The following is a 26,102-nucleotide window of genomic DNA, read 5'->3' as shown; positions in this document are numbered from 1 at the left end:
CGTGCGCTATAAATGACATATTCACTTTATTCTGCGGGGCGATACGATTACGGCGATACCAGATGTTTATAGTTTTTTTTTATGTCTTATGGCGTTTGCACAATAAAATACGTTTTGTAAACAATCATTCACTTTTTGTGTTACCTTATTCTAAGAGCCAGAACGTTTTTAATTTTCAATCAATAAAGCCGTGCGAGGACTTATTTTTTGCGTAACGAACTGTAGTTTTGATCAGTACCATTTTTAGGTACATGCGACTTTTTGATCTCTTTTTATTCCATTTTTTGGGAGGTGAAGTGACCAAAGAATTGTGATTGTGGTTCGGTTTATTATTATTTTATTTTACGGCGTTCACCGTGCGGGATAAATAATGAAATAATTTTGTAGTTCAGGCCGTTACGGATGCGGCGATACCAATTATGTATAGTTTATTTGTTTGTTTATATATTTTTATTAATAATAAAGGACTGATAAGGGAAAAGGGGGGATTTTTACTTTTATTACTTTTAAATCTTTTATTTTCTAATTTTTACACATCTTTTTTTAACTTTTTTTTCACTTTATTACTTTGTCCCACTAGGGGACAAGAGGGCAGGAGGCTCTGATCGCTATTCTAATACACTGCACTACATGCGTAGTGCAGTGTATTAGAACTGTCAGCTACTCACTGACAGCAAGCATAGTGGGTCCTGACGTTGTCAGGACCCACTAGGCTTCCGTCTATGGCATAGCCGGACGCCATTGTTTGGTGTCCGGTTGCCATAGTCACCATCGCCGGCCGCTATCGCGTAGCAGGCCGGCGATGGCAGCTTAACCCCTAAAAAGCCGCGATCTCTATAGAACGCGGCTTTTAAGGGGTTAATCAGCGGGGACACAGCGATCGGTCCCCGCTGTAGGAGCTGTGACAGCTGCTGAACAAGACAGCAGCGTCACAGCTCCTGTATGTGTCGGGAGGACGGCCGAAACGGCCGTTACTCCCGAGACGTACTATTACGGCATGGAGCGCGAACTATACAGCTGCCATGACGTAATAGTACGTCAAGGAGCGGGAAGGGGTTAATAGCGCACGGTGAACCTTGTAAAAGAAAAACAGAATAAAAAAACAATAGTAGAATTGCTGTTTTTTAGTCACCACGCCACCTAAAAATAGAATAAAAACTGATCAAAAAGCCGCATGCACCCCAAGAAAACTACAATGGATTCCTCAAGGGGTCTAGTTTCCAAATTGGGGTCACTTTTGGGGGGTTTCCAATGTTTTGGCACCGCAAGACCTCTTCAAACCGGACATGGTACCTAATAAAAAAAAGAGGCCTCAAAATCCACTAGGTGCTCCTTTGCTTCAGAGGCCGGTGCTTCAGTCCATTACCGCACTAGGGCCACATGTGGGATATTTCTCAAAACTGCAGAATCTGGGCAATACGTATTAAGTTGCGTTTCTCTGATAAATCCTTTTGTGTTATAAAAAATATGGTATAGAGGATTTTCTGGCAAAAAAAAAATATGTAAATTTCACCTCTACTTTGCTCTAAATTTCTGTGAAACACCTGAAGGGTTCATAAACTTTCTAAATGCGGTTGTGAATACTTTGAGGGGTCTAGTTTCTAAAATGGGGTGTTTGATAGGGGTTTCTAATACATGGGCCCCTCAAAGAAACTTCAGAACTGAACTGGAACCTAAAAAAATAAATAAATTAGGCAATACTTTGCTTCTTACATTATACTGATAATGAGCCGTGCCCACTCCGAGATGACCCCAGTTTTGACCGTTTGTATAAACGGAGACCCCTATTAGACCGTTTCAGTGCCCGGTTTTCGCAAGCATACACCCCCGAGAAGTGTATTTCTATTGATGAGTCCTTGGTACATTTTAAAGGGAGGGTTAAATTCCGCGAGTACCTGCCGGGTAAGATGGCAAGGTATGGCGTGAAGATGTATAAGCTGTGCGAGAGTGCATCAGGGTATACCTACAGATTTAAGATATATGAAGGAAAGGCCACCCCCAAACCAGACTGCATCCTGGACTACAATAGGTGCCTGGGAGGGATGGACTTGTCAGATCACGTCCTGAAGCCCTACAGCACCATGCGGTGTGGTATAAGAAGCTGGCCGTGCACATCATACAGATGGCATTGTACAATGCGTACGTGCTACATCGATGTGCAGGCCAGAGGGGAACTTTCCTGGAATTTCAAGAGGTGGTTATCAAGAACCTAATCTTTAGGGACCAAGAAGGGGGGGCACCCAGTACTTCTGGAAGCGAGGCCACACGCATCGTACCAGGCCAACACTTTCCTGGAGAAGTTCCCCAAACAGGCAAGAAGGCAAAAGGCAAAAGAGGTGCAAAGTCTGCTATAAGAGGGCGATAAGGGATGACACAATATATCAATGTGACACGTGTCCCGAATAACCAGAGCTCTGTATGAAAGAGTGTTTTAAAATGTATCATACATACCTTGGTTTATAATTTACCCCAATTTTACTTACCCTGATGCACTCCGCACAGCTTATCCCCCCTCGTCTTTCCCCTCTGAGCCCTGCTGTGTGTCCAGGCAGCTGATAACATCCACATGTAGGGTATTGCCGTACCCGTGAGAACCAACATTACAGTTTATGGGGTGTAGGTCTCCGGTCAAAATGCTCACTACACCTCTAGATGAATGCCTTAAGGGTGTAGTTTTTAAAACGGGGTCACTTCTTGCGGGTTTCAACTGTACTGGTACCTCAGGGGCTTCTGCATACATGACTTCGCACCAGAAAATCCCCAGTAGGCCAAATGGTGGTCCTTTCCTTCTGAGCCCTCCCATGGGCCCAAATGGCAGTTTATCACCACAAATGGGGTATTGCTGCACTCAGGAGAAATTGGGCAACAAAATGGGGTATTTTGTTCCCTGTGAAAATAAGAAATTTGATCACAAATGACATTTTATTGGAAAAAATTACTTTTTTTTTATTTCACAGCCCAATTCAAATACGTGCTGTAAAAAAACTGTGCGGTCAAAATGGTAACAACAACCATAAATGAATTCCTTGAGTGGTGTAGTTTCCAAAAAGGTGTCACTATTGGGGGATTCCTACTGTTTTCGAACCCCAACACCTTTCCAAACCTGGCATGCTGCCTAAAATATATTCTAATAAAAAAGAGGCCTCAAAATGCACTAGGTGCTTCTTTGCTTCTAGGGCTTGTGTTTTATTCCACGAGCGCACTAGAGCCACATGTGGGACATTTCTAAAAACTGCAGAATCTGGACAATACATATTTGGTGGTGTTTCTCTGGTAAAACCTTCTGTGTTACAGAAAAAAATGTGAATAAAATTGAAATTTAGCAAGAAAAATTAAATTTGCAAAATTTCACCTCCACTTTGCTTTAATTCCTGAGAAATGCCTGAAGGGTTAAAAAACTTTCTAAATGCTGTTTTGAATACTTTGAGGGGTCTAGTTTTTAAAATGGGGTGTTTTATCAGGGTTTCTAATACATAGGCCCCTCAAAGCCACTTCAGAACTCAAGAGGTACCTTAAAAAAAAGGCTTTTGAAATTTTCTTAAACATATGAGAAATTGCTGTTTGTGTTCTAAGCCAGGGGTCTCAAACTCGGCCGGGTTAGTGGGCCGCATATAGAAAAAATGGGAAGTTGACGGGCCGCATTACTTTCAAATTTGATACAATACAAAATTATTGTTAATCAATTAGTTATTTGAACTACTATAACACTATATTACTAGAATAATAATACTACATTACTATAATAATAGCGCTAGGTTTAAAATTTGACATTTTCTCCACGTGCTTATTTCAGTGCCCTCTGTAGATAAGGCCACAGTGCCCTCTGTAGATAAGGCCACGGTGCCCTCTGTAGATAAGGCCACGGTGCCCTCTGTAGATAAGGCCACGGTGCCCTCTGTAGATAAGGCCACGGTGCCCTCTGTAGATAAGGCCACAGTGGCCTCTGTAGATAAGGCCACAGTGCCCTCTGTAGATAATGCAACACACCCCTAGATAATGCCAGTGTCTTCAGATACTGTCACACACCCACTTGTAGATAACGCCACAGTGCCCTCTGTAGAGGCTGCCACAGTGCCCTCTGTAGAGGCTGCCACAGTGCCCTCTGTAGAGGCTTCCCCAGAGTCCCAGAGCAGAGCCGATAATAGCGCTCTGCCCGGGACTCCGCTCTGGGGAAGACCCTGACACACTGTCCATATATGGACAGCGATGTCAGGGAATTCCACAGAGTCCCGGAGCAGAGCTGACACCAGCGCTCTGCTCGGGACTCCGGCTCTGGGGAAGCCCCAGACATCGCTGTTCATATGTGGACAGCGATGTCAGGGAATTCCACAGAGTCCAGGAGCAGAGCCGACACCAGCGCTCTGCTCCGCTCTGGGCAAGACCCTGACACACTGTCCATATATGGGCAGCAATGTCAGGGAATTCCACAGAGTCCCGGAGCAGAGCCGATAATAGCGCTCTGCCCGGGACTCCGCTCTGGGGAAGACCCTGACACACTGTCCATATATGGACAGCGATGTCAGGGAATTCCACAGAGTCCCGGAGCAGAGCTGACACCAGCGCTCTGCTCGGGACTCCGGCTCTGGGGAAGCCCCAGACATCGCTGTTCATATGTGGACAGCGATGTCAGGGAATTCCACAGAGTCCCGGAGCAGAGCCGACACCAGCGCTCTGCTCGGGACTCCGGCTCAGGGGAAGCCCCAGACATCGCTGTTCATATGTGGACAGTGATGTCAGGGAATTCCAGAGTCTCGGAGCAGAGCCGATACTACCGGCTCTGTGTCCCGCGGGCCGCAGATGACAGCCCCAGGGGCCGCATGCGGCCCGCGGGCCGCGTGCTTGAGACCCATGTTCTAAGCCTTGTAACGTCCAAGAAAAATAAAAGAATGTTCAAAAAACGATGCCAATCTAAAGTAGACATATGGGAACTAGAAACTATTTTGGTATAACCGTCTGTTTTACAAGCAGATGCATTTAAATTCTGAAAAATTCTATTTTTTCAAAATGTTCTCTAAATTTTGCAATTTTTCACCAATAAACACTGAATATATCGACCAAATTTTACCACGGACATGAAGCCCAATGTGTCATGAGAAAACAATCTCAGAATCGCTTGGATAGGTTTAAGCATTCCGACGTTATTACCACATAAAGTGAAATATGTCCGATTTGAAAAATGGGCTCTGAGCCTTAAGGCCAAAACTAGGCTGCGCCCTTAAGGGGTTAAAAAATGTTGATAAAAAGTGATAAAAAGTTGCATGTACTCCAAAATTGTAACAATAAAAACTACACGTCGTCCCGCAAAAAAAGCCCTCATACAACGGCATAGGCGGAAAAATAAAAAAGTTATGACTCTTCAAATATGGAGACACAAAAACAATTTTTTTTTTTTAAAAGAAAAGTGTTTTTACTGTGTAAAAGTAGTAAAACATACAAAATCTATATCAATTTGGTATTTTTGCAATCGTAACAACCCGCTGAATAAAGTTATTGTGTTATTTATACCACACGGTAAACGGTGTAAATCTAGGCCGCAAAAAAGTGTGGCGAAAATGCAATCTTTTTTCTATTCCCCCCCAATTTTTTTTTATAAAAGTTAACCAATGAATTCTATTTATCCCAAAATGGTGCGGTTACAAAATAGAACTTGTCCCACAAAAAACAAGATCTTATACAGCTATAGCTTGGTCATTAAGGCCTAAAATAGGCTGGTCTTTAAGTGGTCAAAGTTTGTCAATAATCTGATGTGTTTAAAGGAAGGGTGTAGCGAAAAAATAATTTTTTTATATCAATTTGCTTTTAGTGTTTTATTTAAAAAATATATATTTGGAGGCGTGGCTTGGACATGGCACTGACCAGACGTGCTTCTTGAGAGCTCCGTTCCTGCACTTCCCTAACCCGATCATAAGCACATTAATACGCAATATTTTATCAACCTAATGGTCAGGAAATCCAAGGCCTCCACGGGGACTCCTTACTGTACACGGCAGATGTCTTCAGCCGGCTCCATCCAGCGATTCCTAACCGACGCTGCTGGACCATCATCTAAGATGGCGCCGCTGGAGGGGAAACGAGATGGCGCCGGGACTTCGCTTCCAGAGGGGCTGTCATCTGCGGCCGGCGCTGCTGCATCAGGTACCGCTTATACCTTCCCCTCGATCTCGGGTTCTCAGGGGCAGTTTCCCTCCCTGCTGAATGGGATGGAGCCGAGCTCTTTGGGGCTGTGATGGCGCTGCCTGCGCGGGACTGCTCGCCACGTGGTGCCTGTCATGGCGGCCGGGTTTCTCCCTTATCTTCCCCTCATGTGCTTGGGCCTGCATTGCTGCCTTCTACCGCTCCCAGAGATTTGGCTGCTCATCCCTCCTCTCACATAGGGGGTTCTGCTGTCCTAGGGGATGATTTACAGGGCTTGAGACAACAATTATCAGCATTGCCCACTAAACAGGACATGGAGCGTTATGTAAACCGTCTTGAGACGACGTATAAATCAGAGATACAATCTCTTACCACCAATCTATCTCAATTGTCCGATCAAGTACAGCGGATGGAAAGCGATGTTTCCGTTATTACACAGCAACAAGTCTCTCATGCTGACCGATTGGATCAACACTCTCATCAGATTCACGCATTATTTAACCTTGCTGAGGATCACGAGAATCGGAATCGCCGTTATACTCGGCTTCGGGGCATCCCTGAGGATATCTCTCCGGGTCAACTCATCCCTGCTTTACAGTCTCTGTTTAATACATTATTAGGGTGCCCTGCTGATGATCCTCTGGAGCTGGATAGAGCTCACAGGACTCTAGGCCCGCTTAACCCGGATCCTGATAGGCCTAGAGATGTGCTATGCCGTGTCCATTTCTTTTCTCTTAAGGAGCAGATCATGAGGAAGGCCCGAGATAAAGGCGAGGTTTTATTACAGGGAGTCAAGATCCAGCTGCTATCTGATTTGTCCAGAATGACTCTGGACAAGCGCAGAGTGCTACGTCCTTTGCTGGATGTCTTGAGAGAACATGAGATCTCCTATTCCTAGGGTCACCCCTTTCAGCTGCAGGTTCACAGGGACGGGGCACTGCTGAGTGTTCGTGACCCGGGGGATGTTCCGGATTTCTGCGCTGCTCTCCGTTTGCCTAGAGTTTCTCTCCCTGATTGGCCTTATGTTCCCATCCCGCCGCCGCGTCCACGATCACGCAGGCGAGGTCGTTCTCCTGCTTCTCCTATGAGGCGTCATGATGGTCGTCCTGCGGAGCCGATGTGATGCCCTTTTAATGTCTCCAAATTGCAGCCTGCTGTCAGAGCTTAATTGCAATGGTTATTGTGTTTATCAGCTGAGGCAATTATATTTGGAGGTTCATGTGGACATGGCTGTGTGGGTCTGCATTATGTTCTAGGTGATTGCTGTTGGAGACCTGGTGGCTACTGATGTTGGTTGATTGCTGTTAATACGCCACAATCGTGAATGTTTATTTTTATTATTTTCTTTTATTGCTAACCTGTATGTACATTCATGCTGACAATGAATGTATTAAGGGGTCTTCTCTGCTGGGGTTTCTTTAGGTCCCTACTAACAATGTATACTCTTATTTAATTATTTTTGGGTATCATACTAAGTGCCTTGGTTTTCCTTTCTTTTCTGTTATATCGTTATTTGCTATATAAAATTTGCTGGGTTGGGGGGTGCGGGGCGCTGGCTAGACCTTGTCCTGACACTTCTCCTCTTAGGGACTCACTGGTTATATCTGGTGTATATTGGATTGTTTCTCCTTGATTAGATCAAGGAGTGGGTGCTTGTTTCACCCGCTTGTTTGTCCTTGTTGTCGTGTCTCCCTCCCTTGTCTGTCTTGTCCTTCTCTTCATTGTTGTAGAACATTTCTTGACTTGCTAGTCCTACGTGCGTTGGAGATGGCACAGTTGAAAGTCTGTACCTTTAATGCTAGAGGGCTTAATGTCCCGGAAAAACGCTTGCAGATATTGTACAACATGCACAAAGAGCGTGTAAATATCCTGTTTTTACAGGAGACTCATTTTCAGGTGGGCCACACTCCACAGTTTACAAATCGTTATTATCCAGTCTGGTTCCACAGTGCCAACCCGGAATCCTAGTCCAAGGGCGCTAGTATATGTATTCACAAGTCACTTTAACATAAACTGGTAGACGTCCTGGTTGACCCGGGCGGTCGGTATGTGTTTCTTAAACTGTCCATTTGGAATAAGCTGTTCACCTTGGCTGATGTGTACCTCCCCAATCAGGATCAGGCTCGGGTGTGCTGCGCGTATTTGCGGAAATTGGAGGAGTTCACGGAGGGAGTCTTGATTGTGGGCGGTGATTTTAACCTGACGTTCGATTCCAGACTTGACACCTCCTCGGGCAGGTCTGCTGTTCCGAAGTCCCACTTGGGAACCTTGAAAACTGTGATGCATTCCATGCAATTGATTGACGTGTGGAGGATTCTGCATCCTCAGGTAAGAGAATATACTTACTTCTCCCCGCTACATAATATGTACAGTCGGCTGGACGCCTTTCTTATTAGCCACCATTTGCTTACCTGGCATCCTACCTCTGAGGTGGGCCCTATGGTTTGGTCGGATCATGCCCCCGTATTTCTGACACTCACGTTTCCTAGCTCGGTACCCAATTTCCAATCTTGGAAACTTAACGATAATTTATTGCGTGACTCAGTGTGTGTGTCAGCCCTTAAGGACTCGCTAACCGGCTTTTTTGAGGTGCATACACATGACACCACCCCATTACCATTACAGTGGGAGGCGCTGAAGTGTGTAGTTAGGGGAGTTCTGATCCAACATGGGGCACGTTTGAAGCGGGAAAAAGGGGTAGCTATTGCGCGGCTCCTTACTCAGATACGGGACCTTGAATCCCGTCATAAGCGTGTTCTGTCCTCACAGATATTTGCGGAACTTACTACAGCGAGAGAATCCTTGCGTTCTCTGATAGACCAGTCACACGCTCGATTCAGGGACCGGATGCGAAAACATTCATACGAATTTGCAGACAAATGTGGTAGGTCTCTGGCACGGATACTACATCCTCGCACCCAGGCATCGTATATCCCTAAAATTACTTCTCCCTCGGGCGCTGAGGTTCATGATCCGGTGGGCATCACTGATTGCTTCAGACAGTATTACTCTGCATTATATAATCTTAAAGGCCATTTTCAGGATATGCAGGCGGATGCGTTGCGGGATAAAATAGACCGTTATGTGCACGACACTGCGTTGCCGTCACTGGGGGGCGGGGAGGCCTTGGGACTTGAGGAAGATTTTTGGGAAACGGAAGTGGAGCGTGCTATTGGAGACTCTCCCTTGGGCAAAAGTCCGGGACCCGATGAGTTTAATAATAAATTCTACAAGACATTTAAGGATCAATTGGCTCCATTCTTGACGAAAGTTTTTAATTCCGTGTCTTCCTCGTGTCCCTTTGCACCTCAGTCCCTTGAGGCCCATATTACCCTTTTACCAAAACCGGGCAAGGATCCGACGTCGTGCGCAAATTTCCGACCAATATCATTGATTAATGTAGACGTTAAGATTTTCGCGAAGTTGCTTGCCTCTCGACTCTCGCCTTTCTTACCTGACCTGGTCACAGATGACCAGGTGGGGTTTGTACGTGGTAGGGAAGCGCGGGACAACACTAACAAGACCCTTATTTTAACATCATACTGCCAATCCCATAAGATACCGATGTGTTTACTCTCGGTCGATGCTGAAAAAGCTTTTGACAGGGTACATTGGGTATTTCTCCACAGTGTCCTGACACAGATTGGCCTTGGCGCCACTATGGTGGATAGGATTATGGCATTATATCATGGGCCTACGGCCCGGGTTCGAGTTAATGGTTTGTTATCTGACTCTTTATCTATTACTAATGGCACGAGACAGGGGTGCCCACTCTCACCTTTACTCTATGTTTTGGTCATGGAACACCTGGCCGTGGCACTGCGGAGCAACCCTAATGTTAATGGCGTCTGTGTTGGCGCGGAACATCACAAACTGGCACTGTATGCCGATGATCTCCTTGTGTACATTACGACTCCCATGGTTTCCTTGCCATCTTTGACCGGGGAATTTGAGCGATTTGGTCATTTGAGTAATTTTAAAGTCAACCATTCTAAATTGGAGGCATTGAATATATCTCTCGATACTGCGCTAGCCACCCATCTCGCGCGGGTTTTCCCGTTCGAATCGAAATCTCTAAAATATTTGGGGGTGTATATCCCCACACAACGGTCGGATTTGTTTGCTTTGAATTATACACCCATTCTGCAGCGCACCTTGAAGGATTTAATGTCATATGGTGGGAACCGCATATCGTGGTTTGGGCGCATTAACGGGGTTAAAATGGACATTCTTCCCAAATTCCTATACATATTCCAAACCGTCCCTATCAAAATTTCAACGAGCTTCTTCCAAACCTTACATAGGGCCATAACTAAATTTGTTTGGGGCTCCTTCTAAGCCTCGTGTTCGTTTTGCTGGCCTTAGTAGGCCGAAAGTGGAGGGGGGGCAGGCTTGCCGGATTTTAAACGCTACCACCAAGCTGCGGTCCTCATGCGATTGGTAGACTGGTTCCGCTCAGGTGCGGGTAAGCAATGGGTGCGCATTGAGAAAGCTATGTCTCCCCTAGCACGGTCGTCTCTGCCTTGGTTGTCTGCTCTCCAGCGACCTTCATCTTCTCTGCCTTCCCTTACACGTCAGTTTCTTGTAGTCTGGGAGCGGATCATTGCTGCGGTGGACCTTGTTCACCGTCCAGGTCCTCTAACTCCTCTTTTTGATGACCCTTCCTTCCCTCCGGCGGTGGGTGTGGACACATTCCTCTGTTGGGAGAGACAGGACGGTGGTTTCTTGGCTATGACTCTTACACCTGAGGGTGCAATTTTGTCACAGACGGTTGTCTCTGAGGCCTGACTGGGGAGACGTTCAGTTTGGTGGTCCTATTTTCAGTTGCGCTCCTATCTTTCTTCCATGGGCGACCGTCTTGTATTGCTGCAGGATAACTCCTCTGGAGCACTACTTGTTGTTGACTGCTGCCCCCTCTGTGTTATCCTATTTACACGGGATCCTTCTAACTAAATATAATTACTCTCAGCTGACATTCACTACCGCATGGGATGAGGAGCTGGGGACTCGATACTCTGTTGAGGAGTGGGGCACATCTTTCTTCCTGGCAAATAAGTTACCGACCTCATGCTTCACCCAGGAAAAAAATTATAAGATTCTCACCAGATGGTACCGCTGTCCTTCTTTGCTGCATAGGATATTCCCTAATGTATCTGATGAGTGCTGGAGGTGTGGGGAGGCTCCTGGAACCATGCTGCACATTTGGTGGGACTATCCCAAGCTTCGTCCCTTTTGGGGAAAATTTTTTGATCTTGGTAACAAACTTTTTCATACTGAGGTTCAGAACTCGGCCTCCATTGGCTTACTTTCCATGGTTCCTGGATCACTCACACACCTCAAAAAGGGTGTCTTTCGGCATTTTTTGACCGCAGCAAAAACAGTGATCCCTCGTCATTGGAAGTCCAGCATTGTACCTTCTTTGAAGGAATGGGTAACGGAGGTGAACGGAATTATGAGGATGGAGGAGTTGATGTCTGCTGATTGGGGTAAATCTGAGCTCTTTGTCCGCACTTGGGCAGTGTGGTCTGGATTCCGGGGTGGTAATGATCTACCTCTCTGGCTAAATGGCCTCTTTTGAACGCCTATATAAGCCTACTTTTTGCGTGCTATGTCCGTATGTGTTTCCCCTTGTTGTCTTCTGTCTGTGTTAGTCTAAAGTATAGTGTGCACTTATATGCGACAATTCTTATCCAACTGTGGGGACTGGTTTCCCTAAATAATGCACTACTTCTGCTGCACTTATGATACTATTATTCTCATTGCATTCTTATTTAGCTTCTGCTTACTGATTAGGAGGCTACCTCCTACTGCTGTTTCTATGTATCTGTATATTGTATGCAATATTGAAGTAGTTATATTGCACTGCATGCGAATTTTGCAAATTTATGAAACAATGTGTATGCTGTTATGTTTTTTATATTTTCAAAATTAAAAATCCTTGATAAAGAAAAAAATTTTAAAAAAAATATTTATTTGTGTTTGACTTTTTTTTATTTTCTAACTTTTTCTTCTGTATGGGGGCTGCCATTTTTTTTTCATCTCTGTATGTGTCGATTAACGACACATACAGACATGGAATACGGCACATCCATCCCCATAGAGAATGCGAACGGGAGCCGTTTGCATTCACTATGGTGTACGCCGTCTGTGTGGGAAGGTCCAAATGGAAGGTCTTTGGCCGAGCGACCGGAAGCCACGGCCGGACAGTAAGATTACTACTTCCGGTCGCGGCTTCCGGACATGTGTTCTGAAGCAAGCACTATGAGCGGAGGGAGCAGATGTACCGGATTGAGCGGCGGCGGCAGAAGCAGGTAAGTTATGTCTGTGTATTCGCTCCAAAAATGGCGACAGTGTAGGAGGTTTGAACATTCAATCCCCTCCTTTCTCCTGGCACTAGCCAAGATAAAGGAGGGGGGATTGTTTGAGGACGATAGAGCGAGTGTGTCTTATAAAATTTTGCAGCATAAATCAATGTGGTTGCTTTACCACATGCCAATTTTGGGAATTGCTCCCTCTAGTGACCAGCACAGGGAAATGTTATAAATTAGAATCTAATTTATATTTCCTGACTCATGAAAAAATTAAAAAAATTAGAACAATGTTTAATCATTTATACACTAACAGTTTAACGATTTTGCTCTTATAGGTTTTCCCACATTCTAAACGAGATTATGGTTTCTACTCCATGTGAATTCTCTACAGAGTTCCAAAATGTAAGTTTCTTTGTAAAACATCTTCCACATCTAGAACATCAAAATTGCTTCTCCCCTGTATGGTTTCTCAGGTGAGCCCTAAGAATGCCTTTAGTAGTAAAACATTTCCCACATTCTGAACACGAATATAATTTCTCTCCTGTGTGACTTCTCTTATGTCTAATAAGTCCTGATTTATCTGTAAAACATTTCCCACATTCTGGACATGAATACGGCTTCTCTCCTGTGTGACTTCTCTCATGTCTAATAAGTCCTGATTTATATGTAAAACATTTCCCACATTCTGAACATGAATAAGGCTTCTCTCCTGTGTGTATTCTCTTATGTACAATAAGACTTGGTTTACGTGTAAAACATTTCCCACATTCTGAACATGAATATGGCTTCTCTCCTTTGTGACTTCTCTCATGTGTAACAAGAAATGATTTATCTGTAAAACACCTCACACATTTTGACCACGAATACGGCTTCTCTCCTTTGTGACCATTCTTATGTACAATAATACTTGGTTTACGTGTAAAACATTTCCCACATTCTGAACATGAATACGGCTTCTCTCCTGTGTGACTTCTCTCATGTGTAACAAGATTTGATTTATATGTAAAACTTTTCCCACATTCTGAACATGAATAAGGCTTCTCTCCTGTGTGACTTCTCTTATGTACAATAAGACTTGGTTTACATGTAAAACATTTCCCACATTCTGAACATGAATACGGCTTCTCTCCTGTGTGACTTCTCTCATGTGTAACTAGACTTGATTTATTTGTAAAACATTTCCCACATTCTGAACATGAATACGGCTTCTCTCCTGTGTGACTTCTCTCATGTGTAACTAGATATGATTTATATGTAAAACATTTTCCACATTCTGAACATGAATATGGCTTCTCTCCTGTGTGTCTTCTCTTATGTACAATAAGACTTGGTTTACATGTAAAACATTTCCCACATTCTGAACATGAATACGGCTTCTCTCCTGTGTGACTTCTCTCATGTGTAACTAGATATGATTTATCTGTAAAACATTTCCCACATTCTGAACATGAATACGGCTTCTCTCCTGTGTGACTTCTCTCATGTGTAACTAGATATGATTTATCTGTAAAACATTTCCCACATTCTGAACATGAATACGGCTTCTCTCCTGTGTGACTTCTCTCATGTGCAACTAGACTTGATTTATATGTAAAACATTTCCCACATTCTGAACATGAATAAGGCTTCTCTCCTGTGTGAATTCTCTTATGTACAATAAGACTTGGCTTACGTGTAAAACATTTCCCACATTCTGAACATGAATACGGCTTCTCTCCTGTGTGTCTTCTCGTATGTCTAACAAGGTTTTCTCCTGAAGACTGCTGCATCATATCTTCATCTTCTACTTTATCATTTAGAAATAACGTGAAGTTTCCCTCAGAGTTCTTACTGGGATTTTCTGTTAGGATTAAAAAAATTGTGATTTTGTATCACAATAGAAAAGTTGACAAATTTGTAACATTCGTTTTAGGCTGGAAACACACATCTAGTGTTTTGAGTCAAAGTCAGAAGTGGATCAAGCAGGAAGAAGTTTAAGCCAAGCCTTTTGTCTCCATTCCAGCATTATAACGCTTTGTATAACACTTTAAAATAAATCCACTCAGTCCTCCACTATTAATTTATTACACAAAGCTTGACTTAATAAAGTTTTCTTTTTTGAAAAGCAGAACCTTGTCTGGCAATGAAGCCTGTTTTCTGCTAACACATTTAGCTGTTTAACCCCTTTAGGACGCAGCCTGTTTTGGCCTTGTGGCACAGCCGATTTTTTCAAATCTGACATGTCACTTTATGTGGTAATAACTCCAGAATGCTTTTACCTATCCAAGCGATTCTGAGATTGTTTACTCGTGACATATTTTACTTTATGATAGTGGAAAAATTTGGTCGATAAATTCAATATTTATTTGTGAAAAACACCAAAATGTAGAGAAAATTTGCAAAAATGTGCATTTTTCTAAATTTAAATGTATCTGCTTGTAAAACCGATAGTAATACCACACAAAATAGTCACTAGTTACCATTTCCCATATGTGTACTTTATATTTACATCGTTTTTTGAACATCCTTATATTTTTCTAGGACGTTACAAGGCGTAGAACTTTAGCAGCAATTTCTCACATTTTCAAGAAATTTTCAAAAGGCTATTTTTACAGGGGCCAGTTCAGAAGTGGTTTTGAGGGCCTTATATATTAGAATACCCCAATAAATTACCCCATTTTAAAAACTGCACCCCTCAAAGTATTCAAAACAGCATTCAGAAAGTATTTTAACCCTTTAGGCATTTCACAGGAAATAAAGCAAAGTAGAGGGGAAATGTACAAATTTCTCCTTTTTTTGCCGAAATTAATTTGTAATAAAAAAAAAATTGTGTAACACAGAAGGTTTTACCAGAGAAATGCAACTCAATATTTATTGCCCAGGTCCTGCAGTTTTTAGGAATATCCCACATGTGGCCCTAGTGTCCTAATGGACAGAAACACCGGCCTCAGAAGCAAAGAAGCACCTAGTGGATTTTGGGGCCTGCTTAGATTTAGATTATATTTTAGGCACCATGTCGAGTTTGAAGAGGTCTTGTGGTGCCAAAACAGTGTAAACTCCCCAAAAGTGACCCCATTTTGGAAATTAGACCCCTCAAGGAATTTATCTAGGGGTATAGTAGGCACTTTGACCCCACAGGTATTTTGAAATATTTATTGTAGTTAGTCTGTGAAAATGAAAATCTACTTTTTTTCTGAAATAACAGACATTTTTAATATTTACAAGGAATAAAGAAGAAAATTCAACCCAACATTTGTAAAGCATCTTCTCCCGATTACGGAAATATATGTGGTAATAAACTGCTGTTTGGACCCACGGCAGCGCTCAGAAGGGAGGGAGCGCCATTTGGATTTTGGAGCACAGATTTTGCTGGATTGATTTTCAGTGCCATGTCGCGATTGCAACCCCCTGGAGGGAACAAAATAGTGGAAACCCCCAAAAGTGACCATTTTGGAAACTAGACCCCTCAAGGAATTTCTCTAGGGGTATAGTAAGCATTTATACCACACAGGTCTTTTGCAGAATTTAGTAGAATTAGGCCTTGAAAATGAATATAAACATTTTTGTCCACTAAAAAGTTTAATTTTTTCATTTTCACAAGGCATAAAGGAGAAAAAGTCACCCTAAATTTGTAGCGCAATCTCTCCCGAGTGTGACAATACCCCACATGTGGTGGTAATTTATTTTTTTAACCCCTTTCCCCTGCTTGCATTCTGGCCCTAATGTCCAAGCCATTTTTTAAATTTTTCCATTGTCACATTCGAAGAGCTGTAACTTTTTTATTTTTGCGTCGGCATAGCTGTATAAGGTCTTGTTTTTTGTGGGACGACTTGCAGTTTTTATTGGTACCATTTGAGAGTAGATGCGACTTTTTGATCACTTTTTATCACATTTTTTTTAAGTCAGGATTAACAGAAAACAGCAATTTTTCCATTGTTTTTTATTTTATTTTTTACGGCGTTCACAGTGCGGGTTAAATAATATAACAGCTTTATAGTCGGGGTCGTTACGGACGCGGTAATACCAAATATGTGTAACTTTTTTGCTTTATTGTAGTTTTTTTTAATAGTAAAGCATTTTGTAAGGGGAAAAAGTGGGTTTTTCATTTTTTTTTTTCACTTTTTTTTTTTTTTATTAACTTTATTAAACTTTTTTACTAGTCCCACTAGGGGACTTCAATATCCTCCGATCGCTATTATAATACACTGCAATACTTTTGCATTGCAGTGTATTACTGCCTGTCCGTTTAAAACGGACAGGCATCTGCTAGGTCATGCCTCTGGCATGATCTAGCAGGCATTCGCTCCAGGCAGACCTGGGGGTCTTTATTAGACCCCCGGCTGCCATAGAAGACACAGACACTCGGCGATTTTATCGCCGGGTGTCGGTGGGAGAGGGAGCTCCCTCCCTCTCTCCAAAACCATTCAGATGCGGTGCACGCTATTGTGCACCGCATCTGAAGGGTTAAACGGGTGAGATCGATACTAATATCGATCTCACCCGGCAGAGCAGGGACGCCCCCAGCCCTCAGCTGCCTCTGGCAGCCGAGAGCAGGGAGATTTGACGGCTCCCTGCTCTGTTTACTTTATTCTACAGCAGCACCGTAGAATGGCGGCGCTGTAGAATAAAGCCCACTAATGACCGCCGTGAAAAGGCTTATCGGCGGTAATTAAGGGGTTAATAGAAATTAATTAACCTTTGCAGGACTGATCCTTTTTTGCTTTTCCATTTTAGTTTAGTTCACTCCCCGCCTTCCAAACGCCATAACTTTTTTATTTTTCCATGAATTGAGCGGTGTGAGGGCTTATTTTTGGCAGGACGAGCTGTAGTTTTTATTGCTACCATTTTTTAGTATATGCAAATTTTTGATCACTTTTTATTACATTTTATTTAGAGCTTTGGTGGCCAAAAAACAGTGATTTTGGCGTTTTAAATTCTTTATTTCTTACGGCGTTCACAACACGCTATACATGACAATTGTACTTTATTCTGCGGGTCGGTACGATTACGGCGATACCATATGTATATAGATTTTTTTTATGTTTTGCAGCATTTGCACAATAAAATCACTTCTTTATAAAATTTATTTTCTGTGTCACCATATTCTGAGAGCCGTAACTTTTTTATTTTTCAGTCAAAAAAGCGGTGTCATGGCTTGTTTTTTGTGTGACGGGTTGTCGTTTTTATTGGTACTATTTTCGGGTACATGCGACTTTTTGATCACTTTTTATTTCTATATTTTGGGAGGGGTGGTGACCAAAAAAATAGTGATTCTGGCAAAGTTTTTCGTTTGTTTTTTTTGCGGCGTTCACCGTGCGGTAAAAATAACATTATAGTGTTACAGATTGGGTCGTTACGAATGTGGTGATACCAAATTATGTGTACGGTTTTTTAACGGTTTCATTTTTCTCCTATAATAAGAGACTTATTATAGGAAAAAAAAATCTTTTATTTTTACACTTTTGTAAACCATTTTTGACTTTTATTTTTTTACACTTACTTTTTTTACCTACAGCTCTGATCGCTGCTAGAATACATTACACTACCTAGGTAGTGTAACGTATTCCAACTGTCAGTGGGACGTCACAGTCACTCTGACAGTTAGGGTATGTTCACACACACTATTTACGGACGTAAATCGGGCGTTTTAACCCCCGAATTACGTCCAAAAATGCGCCTCAATAGCGTTGGCAAACATCTGCCCATTGAAAGCAGTGGGCTGACGTTTGTCTGTTCACACGAGGCGTATATTTACGCGTCGCTGTCAAAAGACGGCGCGTAAATACACGCCCGCGCCAAAGAAGTGTCCTGTCACTTCTTGGGACGTAATTGGAGCAGTTATTCCATTCACTCCAATGAAAAGCAGCGCCAATTACGTCGGTAATGGACGCAGCGTTCAAACGCCTGCACATGCCGTTACGGCTGAAATTACGGGGATGTTTTCTCCTGAAAACATCCCCGTAATTTCAGCCGTTACGGACGCTGTCGTGTGAACATACCCTAAGTCTACGAGGACCAGCTAGAAGCTGATCCTCATAGGCTTGCATAGATGGCAGACCCGGGGACCGTTGTCTGGCCCCCGGGTGACATCACAAGCATCAGCAGCCCCCACAATTGCATGGGGCTGCTGATGTGCTACAAACCCTGTACATGCGGGGATCGCAATCGAGCCCCGCATGTAACGGGTTAATTTCCGAAATCAGCGGCAATGAGCCGCTGATCGTCAACTAGTGGAGTGTCAGCTGTCAGGGACAGCTGACCTCCCGATTCCCGATGCACACTGTCGCCAACACTGTCACAGACACTGACATCGACAGTGTGAATCGCGAACGGCAGTGACGTCCTGTCACTCTGACAGGAAGTTTATCAGGAGGCTGATCCTGATTGGCTTCCGTACATGGCAGACACGGAGGCCATTACTTGGCCTCCGATCGCCATGCTAGCCATCTGCAAACCTCACGATTTCATCGTGAGGTCTGCCGATGAGCTAGAAACCCCTGAATGCGGTGATTGCAATCAATCACTGCAATCAAGGGGTTAATTGCCGATATCAGTGGAAATAAGCCGCTGATCGGCATACAGTGGAGTGTCAGCTGTCAGCGACAGCGGGCCTCCCGGTTCCCGGTGCACACTGTCGCCGACAGTGTGAAACGGGAACTTCGCAGTAACTGTACGTCCCTGTGCCTTAAGACACTGGCCGCATGGACGTACAGTTGCGTCCTCGTGCGCCTAGGGGTTAAATACTAATGAGGCATACACAATCTTAATTTAATATTGTTACAGACAGTCTAATATTGCCCGCAGTCTACATTTAACAAGATAATGTGTCATGAGACAAATCACAAATCTCAGGCTGAATTCACGGACATGATAATGAGGTCTGCATATCCAAATGGCTGAACAGTCACCGGATCTCAATTTTATAGAACATCTGTGGGATGCAGTGGAATAGACAGAGTGAAGTTAATAATCAGAATCTGTAATAAAGGTTTCCAGTACATAGTAATATCATTCCACTAAGAATTCAGGCTGTTCTAAGGGGAAAGAGGGTCCTATCAAGTACTGATAATGTGAACCTAATGAAATGAAGTGGCCTCATTGAAATTTTAGTCATGTGACAATTTAATAGAAAATTGTTGTTCTGTTCCTCTGCCAACCTATATTTATTTGGTCTTGTTTTTCTCAGAACATATAGGGCTTCGACGTTGTGTAATAAAACAAAGTGATATATTTAACTGTGATGGAGTGGGAGAGTCGGAGAGGAGGAAACTCAGCAGGATGTTTTAAAACGTCCCTGCAGAGATAGGTGTGGACCACCAGGACATTTATAATCTATGGGCAGTCAGCAACTGGTTAAAATATAGGTTCTTCCTAATAATCATGGATCTGTTTGTTTTAATCCAATATAAAAACCACATCTTTAACCCCTTAATGACCGGGCCTGAAAAGACCTTAATGACCAGCTCAATTTTTCTGTTTTTGCCTCTCTGCGTTTCAGCAGCCATAACTTTTTTATTTTTTCATTGACGTGGCTGTATGAGGCCTTGTTTTTTGCGAGAGAAATTGTATTTTTTTTTCCCCACAGTTCGGGGGTAAAAAATAATTTTTTACGCCGTGAATATAGGAAAAAGCTATTCTCAGAATAGTTTTGTTTCTTTTTTATCCCGTTCACGTTTCACGCTAAATAACCCATTAGATTAATTCTTCAGGTTATTACGGTCGTGTAGATACCCAATATGTGTAGGTTTTTTGTTTTTATTTAGTGTACGGGACAATAAAATGTATTTGATGCAAAATAAAGCCTCTTTTTGGGACTTTTTTTTATTTGTTTTGTTACTTTTTTTTTAATCCCATCAAGGGATAACTTTATTTGTAACTTTTCTTTTTTACTTGTAATGTATTAGCATACTCCTGTACGCGAATACATTACACTGTGTCACTATGACACAGGCTGCTGATCGGGCAGAACATAGTGTGCCCGAACAGCAGACAAACAGAACAGACAGCCCTGGGGTCCTTTGTAGGTCCCCAGGGCTGACAGCAGAGGGATTCCCCGGTGTTTGATCGCATCACCGGAATCCCGGTGATGCAATCAAAGAGGGGAATTCCCTTTGATCATGCCGCGGTCACGGACAGCGGTAATCAAAGGGTTAAACAGCTGGGGTCCGAATATTTTCCGACCCCAGCTGTGTACAGGAAGGGTGTCGCGAAAAATATTTTTTTTATATCAATTTGCTTTTAGTGTTTTATTAAAAAATGTTTTATTTGTGTGGGTTTTACTTTTTTTTTTTTTCCGAACTTTTTCTTGTCTATGGGGGCTGCCACTTTTTTTTTTCATCTCTGTATGTGTCGATTAAAGGAACAGTGTCATCACAAATAATTTTTTTATATGTTAAAGATGTTAGTGCTTTAATAAAAACGTTTATTTTCATTTGTGTGTTTGTGTTTTACTGTTTCTTATTTTTACACTTTTTTCTTCCCTATGGGGGCTGCCATTTTTTGTTCCATTTCTGTGTGTGTCGATTAACGACACACACAGACATGGAGTACGGCAGCCACAGTCCCATAGGGACTGCGAACGGCTCCCGTCCCATTGACTGCCGTGTACGGCGTCTGTGTGGGAACTGCGCATGCGCCACTCCCACACAGTCCTATTCGAAATTGGCGCCGTCCGGCGCCATTTTCCTGTGGACCGGAAGTCGCGGCCGGACAGTAATATTACTACTTCCGGTCGCGGCTTCCGGACTTGTGCACATGGAACAGCGGCAGCAAAGGGAGCGGACGGGCCGGAGGGAGCCGCGGCGGCAGGAGCAGGTAAGAGATTTCAATGTATGTTAGTGTTTGTGTGTGTTTACTACTGTATGTAAACCTACTACACTGTGGGTTACCTCAAAAAATGGCGACACACAGTGTAGGAGGTTAAACCTTTCAAACCCCTCGTTTATCCCGGCACTAGCCAGGATAAAGGAGGGGGGGATGTTGAGAGCTCACTAGAGCGAGGGCTTTTAACCCAATGTTGCAATGCTGCAATTTTGGGAACTAGCTCCATCTAGTGACCAAAAATGGGTAGTATTATAAATTAGAATTAATTTATAATATTTCCTGACTATTTCCTGACTCGTGAAAAAAAGAAAAAAAATTTGAACCATGTTTAATCACCCACACACTAAATGTTTAATTTTTTTTAAAAAAAAACATGTTTTTCTGGCAACACATTCCCTTTAACAACACATACAGACATGGAATACGGCACATACAGCCCCATAGTGAATGCGAACGGCGCATGCGCCGCTCCCACACAGTCCAAATGGAAGGTCTTCGGCCGAGCAACATCCGGCGCCATTTTCTTGTGGACCAGAACTAGGAGCGGAGGGAGCGGACGGACCGGAGGGAGCGCCGGCGGCAGGAGCAGGTAAGTTATGTCTGTTCGTGTTTTACTGTGTGATTAGGACTCTATGTAAGCCTACTACACGGTGTATTCGCTCAAAAAATGGCGACACACAGTGTAGGAGGTTTGAACATTCAATCCCCTCCTTTCTCCTGGCACTAGCCAGGATAAAGTAGGGGGGATTGTTTGAGGACGATAGAGCGAGTGTGTCTTATCAAATTTTGCAGCATAAAGCAATGTGGTTGCTTTACCACATGCCAATGCTGCAATTTTGGGAATTGCTCCATCTAGTGACCAGCACTGGGAAATGTTATAAATTAGAATCTAATTTATAATATTTCCTGACTCGTGAAAAAATTAAAAAAAATTAGGACAATGTTTAATCACTTATACACTAACTGTTTAACCCAAAAAATAAAAATACAGTTATAGCGACACATTCCCTTTAAAGCATACCTAATTTTTAGATGACTTTTCAGAATAATATGTCATATGTGTGTACAGGAGGAATAACACTATTTCTGGCCATTACATGACTTGTACCTGGCATTCTTTTAGCAGTTTTCCTTCTGCAGGCTTTATCTTTAATTCTCAGTTTTCCCTGATGTAGTGGGTGGAGCCTAACTGCTATCATGTCTTCTATACACTGCACACAGAGCAGAGAGCCATCCTGGTCCAGTATCTCTCTGTATCACACCCTTAGAAGCTGCAGCAGCATGGATATTATACAGCAGTAAGGATCAGTGCAGCGGAAAATCCATCACAGAGGTGACATATAAGGCTGGGTTCACACACCCTATTTACGGACGCAATTCGGGCGTTTTAACCCCGAATTACATCCGAAAATACGGCTCCAATGCGTCGGCAAACATCTGCCCATTCATTTGAATGGGTTTTACGATGTACTGTGCCGACGGTCATTTTTATTTTACGCGCCGCTGTCAAAGACGGCGCGTAAAAAAAGACGCCCACGTCAAAGAGGTGCCTGTCACTTCTTGAGACGTAATTGGAGCCATTTTCCATTGACACAATGGAAAAACAGCTCCAATTACGTCCGTAATGGACGCATCGAAAAGCGCCTGCACTTGCCATTACGTCTGAAATACTGGAGCTGTTTTCTCTAGAAAACAGCTCCGTCGTTTCAGCCATAACGGAGGCTGCCGTGTGAACATACCGTCACTCTTACCAGCAGCCTATGTCTACTCTCTCTGCTTCTGCTCCCCCTCTCCTGTTCAAAGACTTTTATTGACAACAGCATCTGTGACTTTGTGCTCCTGCTCCATCCTTCTGCTTCCCCTACCCTCTCCATAGACTTCTATAAGCAGCAGCGCCCGTGTGTCTCTCACCTAGTGGCACTAACTTCACATAAAATTTTCATGGATAAATGCTAAACTATAACAGTAAGTAAATTACAAAGTTGATATATATCAGGAATACTATTAGATTACCACAAGTTGTTTGATAAGTTAGTGTCCATTTATAGAAGACAAGTTCCAATAAGCGATTTAGTGTATAGTAGATTAAAGCGAAGATTTGTAATGGAAGAACCAAATAAATGACAAAGTACAAAGGAAATAACCAAAATGTAAGTGTTTTTTCATTTCGATTTACTCCTAAAATGATGTTTAACCGGTTCAGGACTGCCCACTGTGTACATATGCTGCAGGTTTAAGTTTGCTGCCTGAGTGATTGACTAGTCACATGATCGCCGAGATGCCGATAGGAGGCTGCTGCTGTATCTAACTAGACCCAGCACAGCCCTATCAGTGACAATAGTCACTATAACACGGCTGATCTCCCCTGCTGTAAAGTGCCAGCTACAGAGGAAAAGTATAGCGTAAAAAAAATAAAATGAAATAATAAAAGTTCCCCAAATGTCTTTTCTGATGGAAAGGCCATAAAAATAAAAGTTAAAAAACAAAACAAAAATGAAGAAAAAATTACACATAAACCCCTGCACTAACGCATTGTCACCTACATGTATGTAAAAAGAGTTAAAGGGAAGTATGGAGCTCGCTCACGGGCAGAGCACGATCCATAATTAACAGGTGTCGGCTGTGTAATACAGCCGACACCTTACTGCAACGGGTAGAATCAAAGATCATTTGATTCCGCCCGTTTAGCCCCTTAGATGCCGTAGTCAATTGCGACTGCAGCATCTAAGGCATTAGAAAAAGGGGCCGGCCGGCTCAAAAACCTCATCGGTCCTCCCGCAACGTGATTGCATAAAGCTGATCGTTGTCATGGCAGCCTGGGGGCCTAATGAAGATGCCCAGGTTTGCCATTTCTGTACTCCCAATAAGTCCTGTCAGAGGCCTGTAAAAATAATGACATACTGCTATACATTAGTGTTGCAGTATACAGAGCAAGTGATCGCTAGTTCAAGTTCCCTGCGTGGGGGGAATGAAAAAAAAAAAAAAAGTAAAAAAAAACATAAAAAATAATACTAAGGGCTTATTCAGACGAACGGGATATACGTCCGTGTAACAGACCTATATTAGTCTATGGGGCCGTGTAGAAATGTGCGTGATTTTTACGCGGCGTTAGTCCGCTGCTTAAACTCATCTCCATTACACAGCAGCGATGTGCAGCCACATAAACAGAGATTAACGTTAATCAAGTGCCCTGATAATGAATATACATGACCTCCAGCCTGGACGTCATGTGTATTCAGAATCCTGACACTTCTGACTCTTTTCTTTGAGATTTCCAGCAAGGGAAACGAAATCTCGCGAGATTACGGAGGTAAACGAGAATTCGTTTCCCTTGCTGCAAATCTCACAGAAAAGATTCAGAAGTGTCCTGATAATGAATACACATAATTTAGTGCAATTTGCTTATGTTATGGAGAAGATGGTAGCTGTACATCTAAATACGTTTAACAGATTTTGCGTGCATTGGGCTTTATGGTCTGAATACAGGTAGTCCGAGGCTCCCCCCCTTCCCCCGTGACATGGGTGCTGGTGTCTTCGGGGGGTATTTTTGAGGCTACATGTTCACTTTCCCATCCTCTGATTTTGACGTTCTGTATTTTTGAATAGTCCTGTATAATTTTTACTGGGGTTTAGGATGACCTGATGGTTTGTGGGACGGCACCGCGGTCTCTGTACGGGTGGGCACACTCTCTGGTATAGGTTTTACATGGTTTTGAAGAAGGTAATACAGTGGTTCTCTCTAAACTTATTACATTACAGCTGTAAAATTTGGTTTTGTCTGTTTTTTCTGATGTGTTTTTACGGTAATTCATCATGATTGTACGCCAACTTGCTGACAATGTATGGAATTGGTGTTATTGGAATGGATTACGGAGTGCAAATGTGTTTATTTTTTTTTTCTCCTTGTTGAAAGTGAAAATGTAATAAAAAATAAATAAAATATATGTTGTATAAAAAAAAAAGTTTCAAGTTGAAAACCCAAAATTGCCTTTATTCCCATAATTGTAAAAAAAAATAAAAAAATACATAAATTGGTACTGACGAGTGTCACGGAAATTTTTTTTTTTAATATAAATTTGCTTTTAGTGTTTCATTAAAAAATGTTTTATTTATTTGTGTGTTTGGGTTTTGCTTTTTTTTTATTTTTTAACTTTTTCTTGTCTATGGGGGCTGCCATTTTTTTTTTCCATCTCTGTATGTGTCGATTAACGACACATACAGACATGGAATACGGCACATCCATCCCCATAGAGAATGCGAACGGGAGCCGTTCCATTCACTATGCTGTACGCCGTCTGTGTGGGAACGGCGCATGCGCCGCTCCCACACAGTCCAAATTGAAGGTCTTCGGCCGAGCGACGTTCGGCGCCATTTTCATGTGGACCGGAAGCCGCGGCCGGACAGTAAGATTACTACTTCTGGTCGCGGCTTCCGGACTGTGTTCTGAAGCAAGCACTAGGAGCGGAGGGAGCAGACGGACCGGCGGCGGCAGGAGCAGGTAAGTTATGTCTGTGTTTCTTCGTGTTTTACTGTGTGATTACTACTGTATGTAAACCTACTACACTGTGTGTTAGCTCAAAAAATGGCAACACACAGTGTAGGAGTTTTTGAACGTTCAATCCCCTCTTTTCTCCTGGCACTAGCCAGGATAAGGGAGGGGGGATTGTCTGAGGACGCTAGAGCGAGTGTGTCTTCTCAAATTTTGCAGCATAAAGCAATGTGGTTGCTTTACCACATGCCAATGCTGCAATTTTGGGAATTGCTCCCTCTAGTGACCAGCACTGGGAAATATTATAAATTAGAATCTAATTTATAATATTTCCTGACTCGTGAAAAAATTAAAAAACATTAGAA

General features: G+C 42.9%; 1 protein-coding gene across 2 annotated transcripts in view; it reads right to left on the bottom strand.

Annotated features, from left to right (window-relative positions):
• LOC142664365 (uncharacterized) overlaps window positions 1–26,102 on the bottom strand; it is a 196,449-nt gene that overhangs the window by 163,515 nt on the left and 6,832 nt on the right. The window contains exon 4 of one of the 2 annotated variants that reach the window (XM_075843434.1): window positions 12,714–14,286. The exons of the other annotated variant lie outside the window; for it this stretch is intronic. Coding sequence (XP_075699549.1) covers window positions 12,887–14,286 — 1,400 coding nt within the window. The 3' untranslated portion in view covers window positions 12,714–12,886. Of the gene's footprint in view, window positions 1–12,713; window positions 14,287–26,102 lie in introns of those variants that run through there. 2 annotated transcript variants of the gene reach the window in all.

This window comes from Rhinoderma darwinii, chromosome 1 (genome assembly GCF_050947455.1).
Source record: "Rhinoderma darwinii isolate aRhiDar2 chromosome 1, aRhiDar2.hap1, whole genome shotgun sequence".
Taxonomy (NCBI): Eukaryota; Metazoa; Chordata; class Amphibia; order Anura; family Rhinodermatidae; genus Rhinoderma; species Rhinoderma darwinii.
This window is presented reverse-complemented; position numbering and strand designations above follow the sequence as displayed.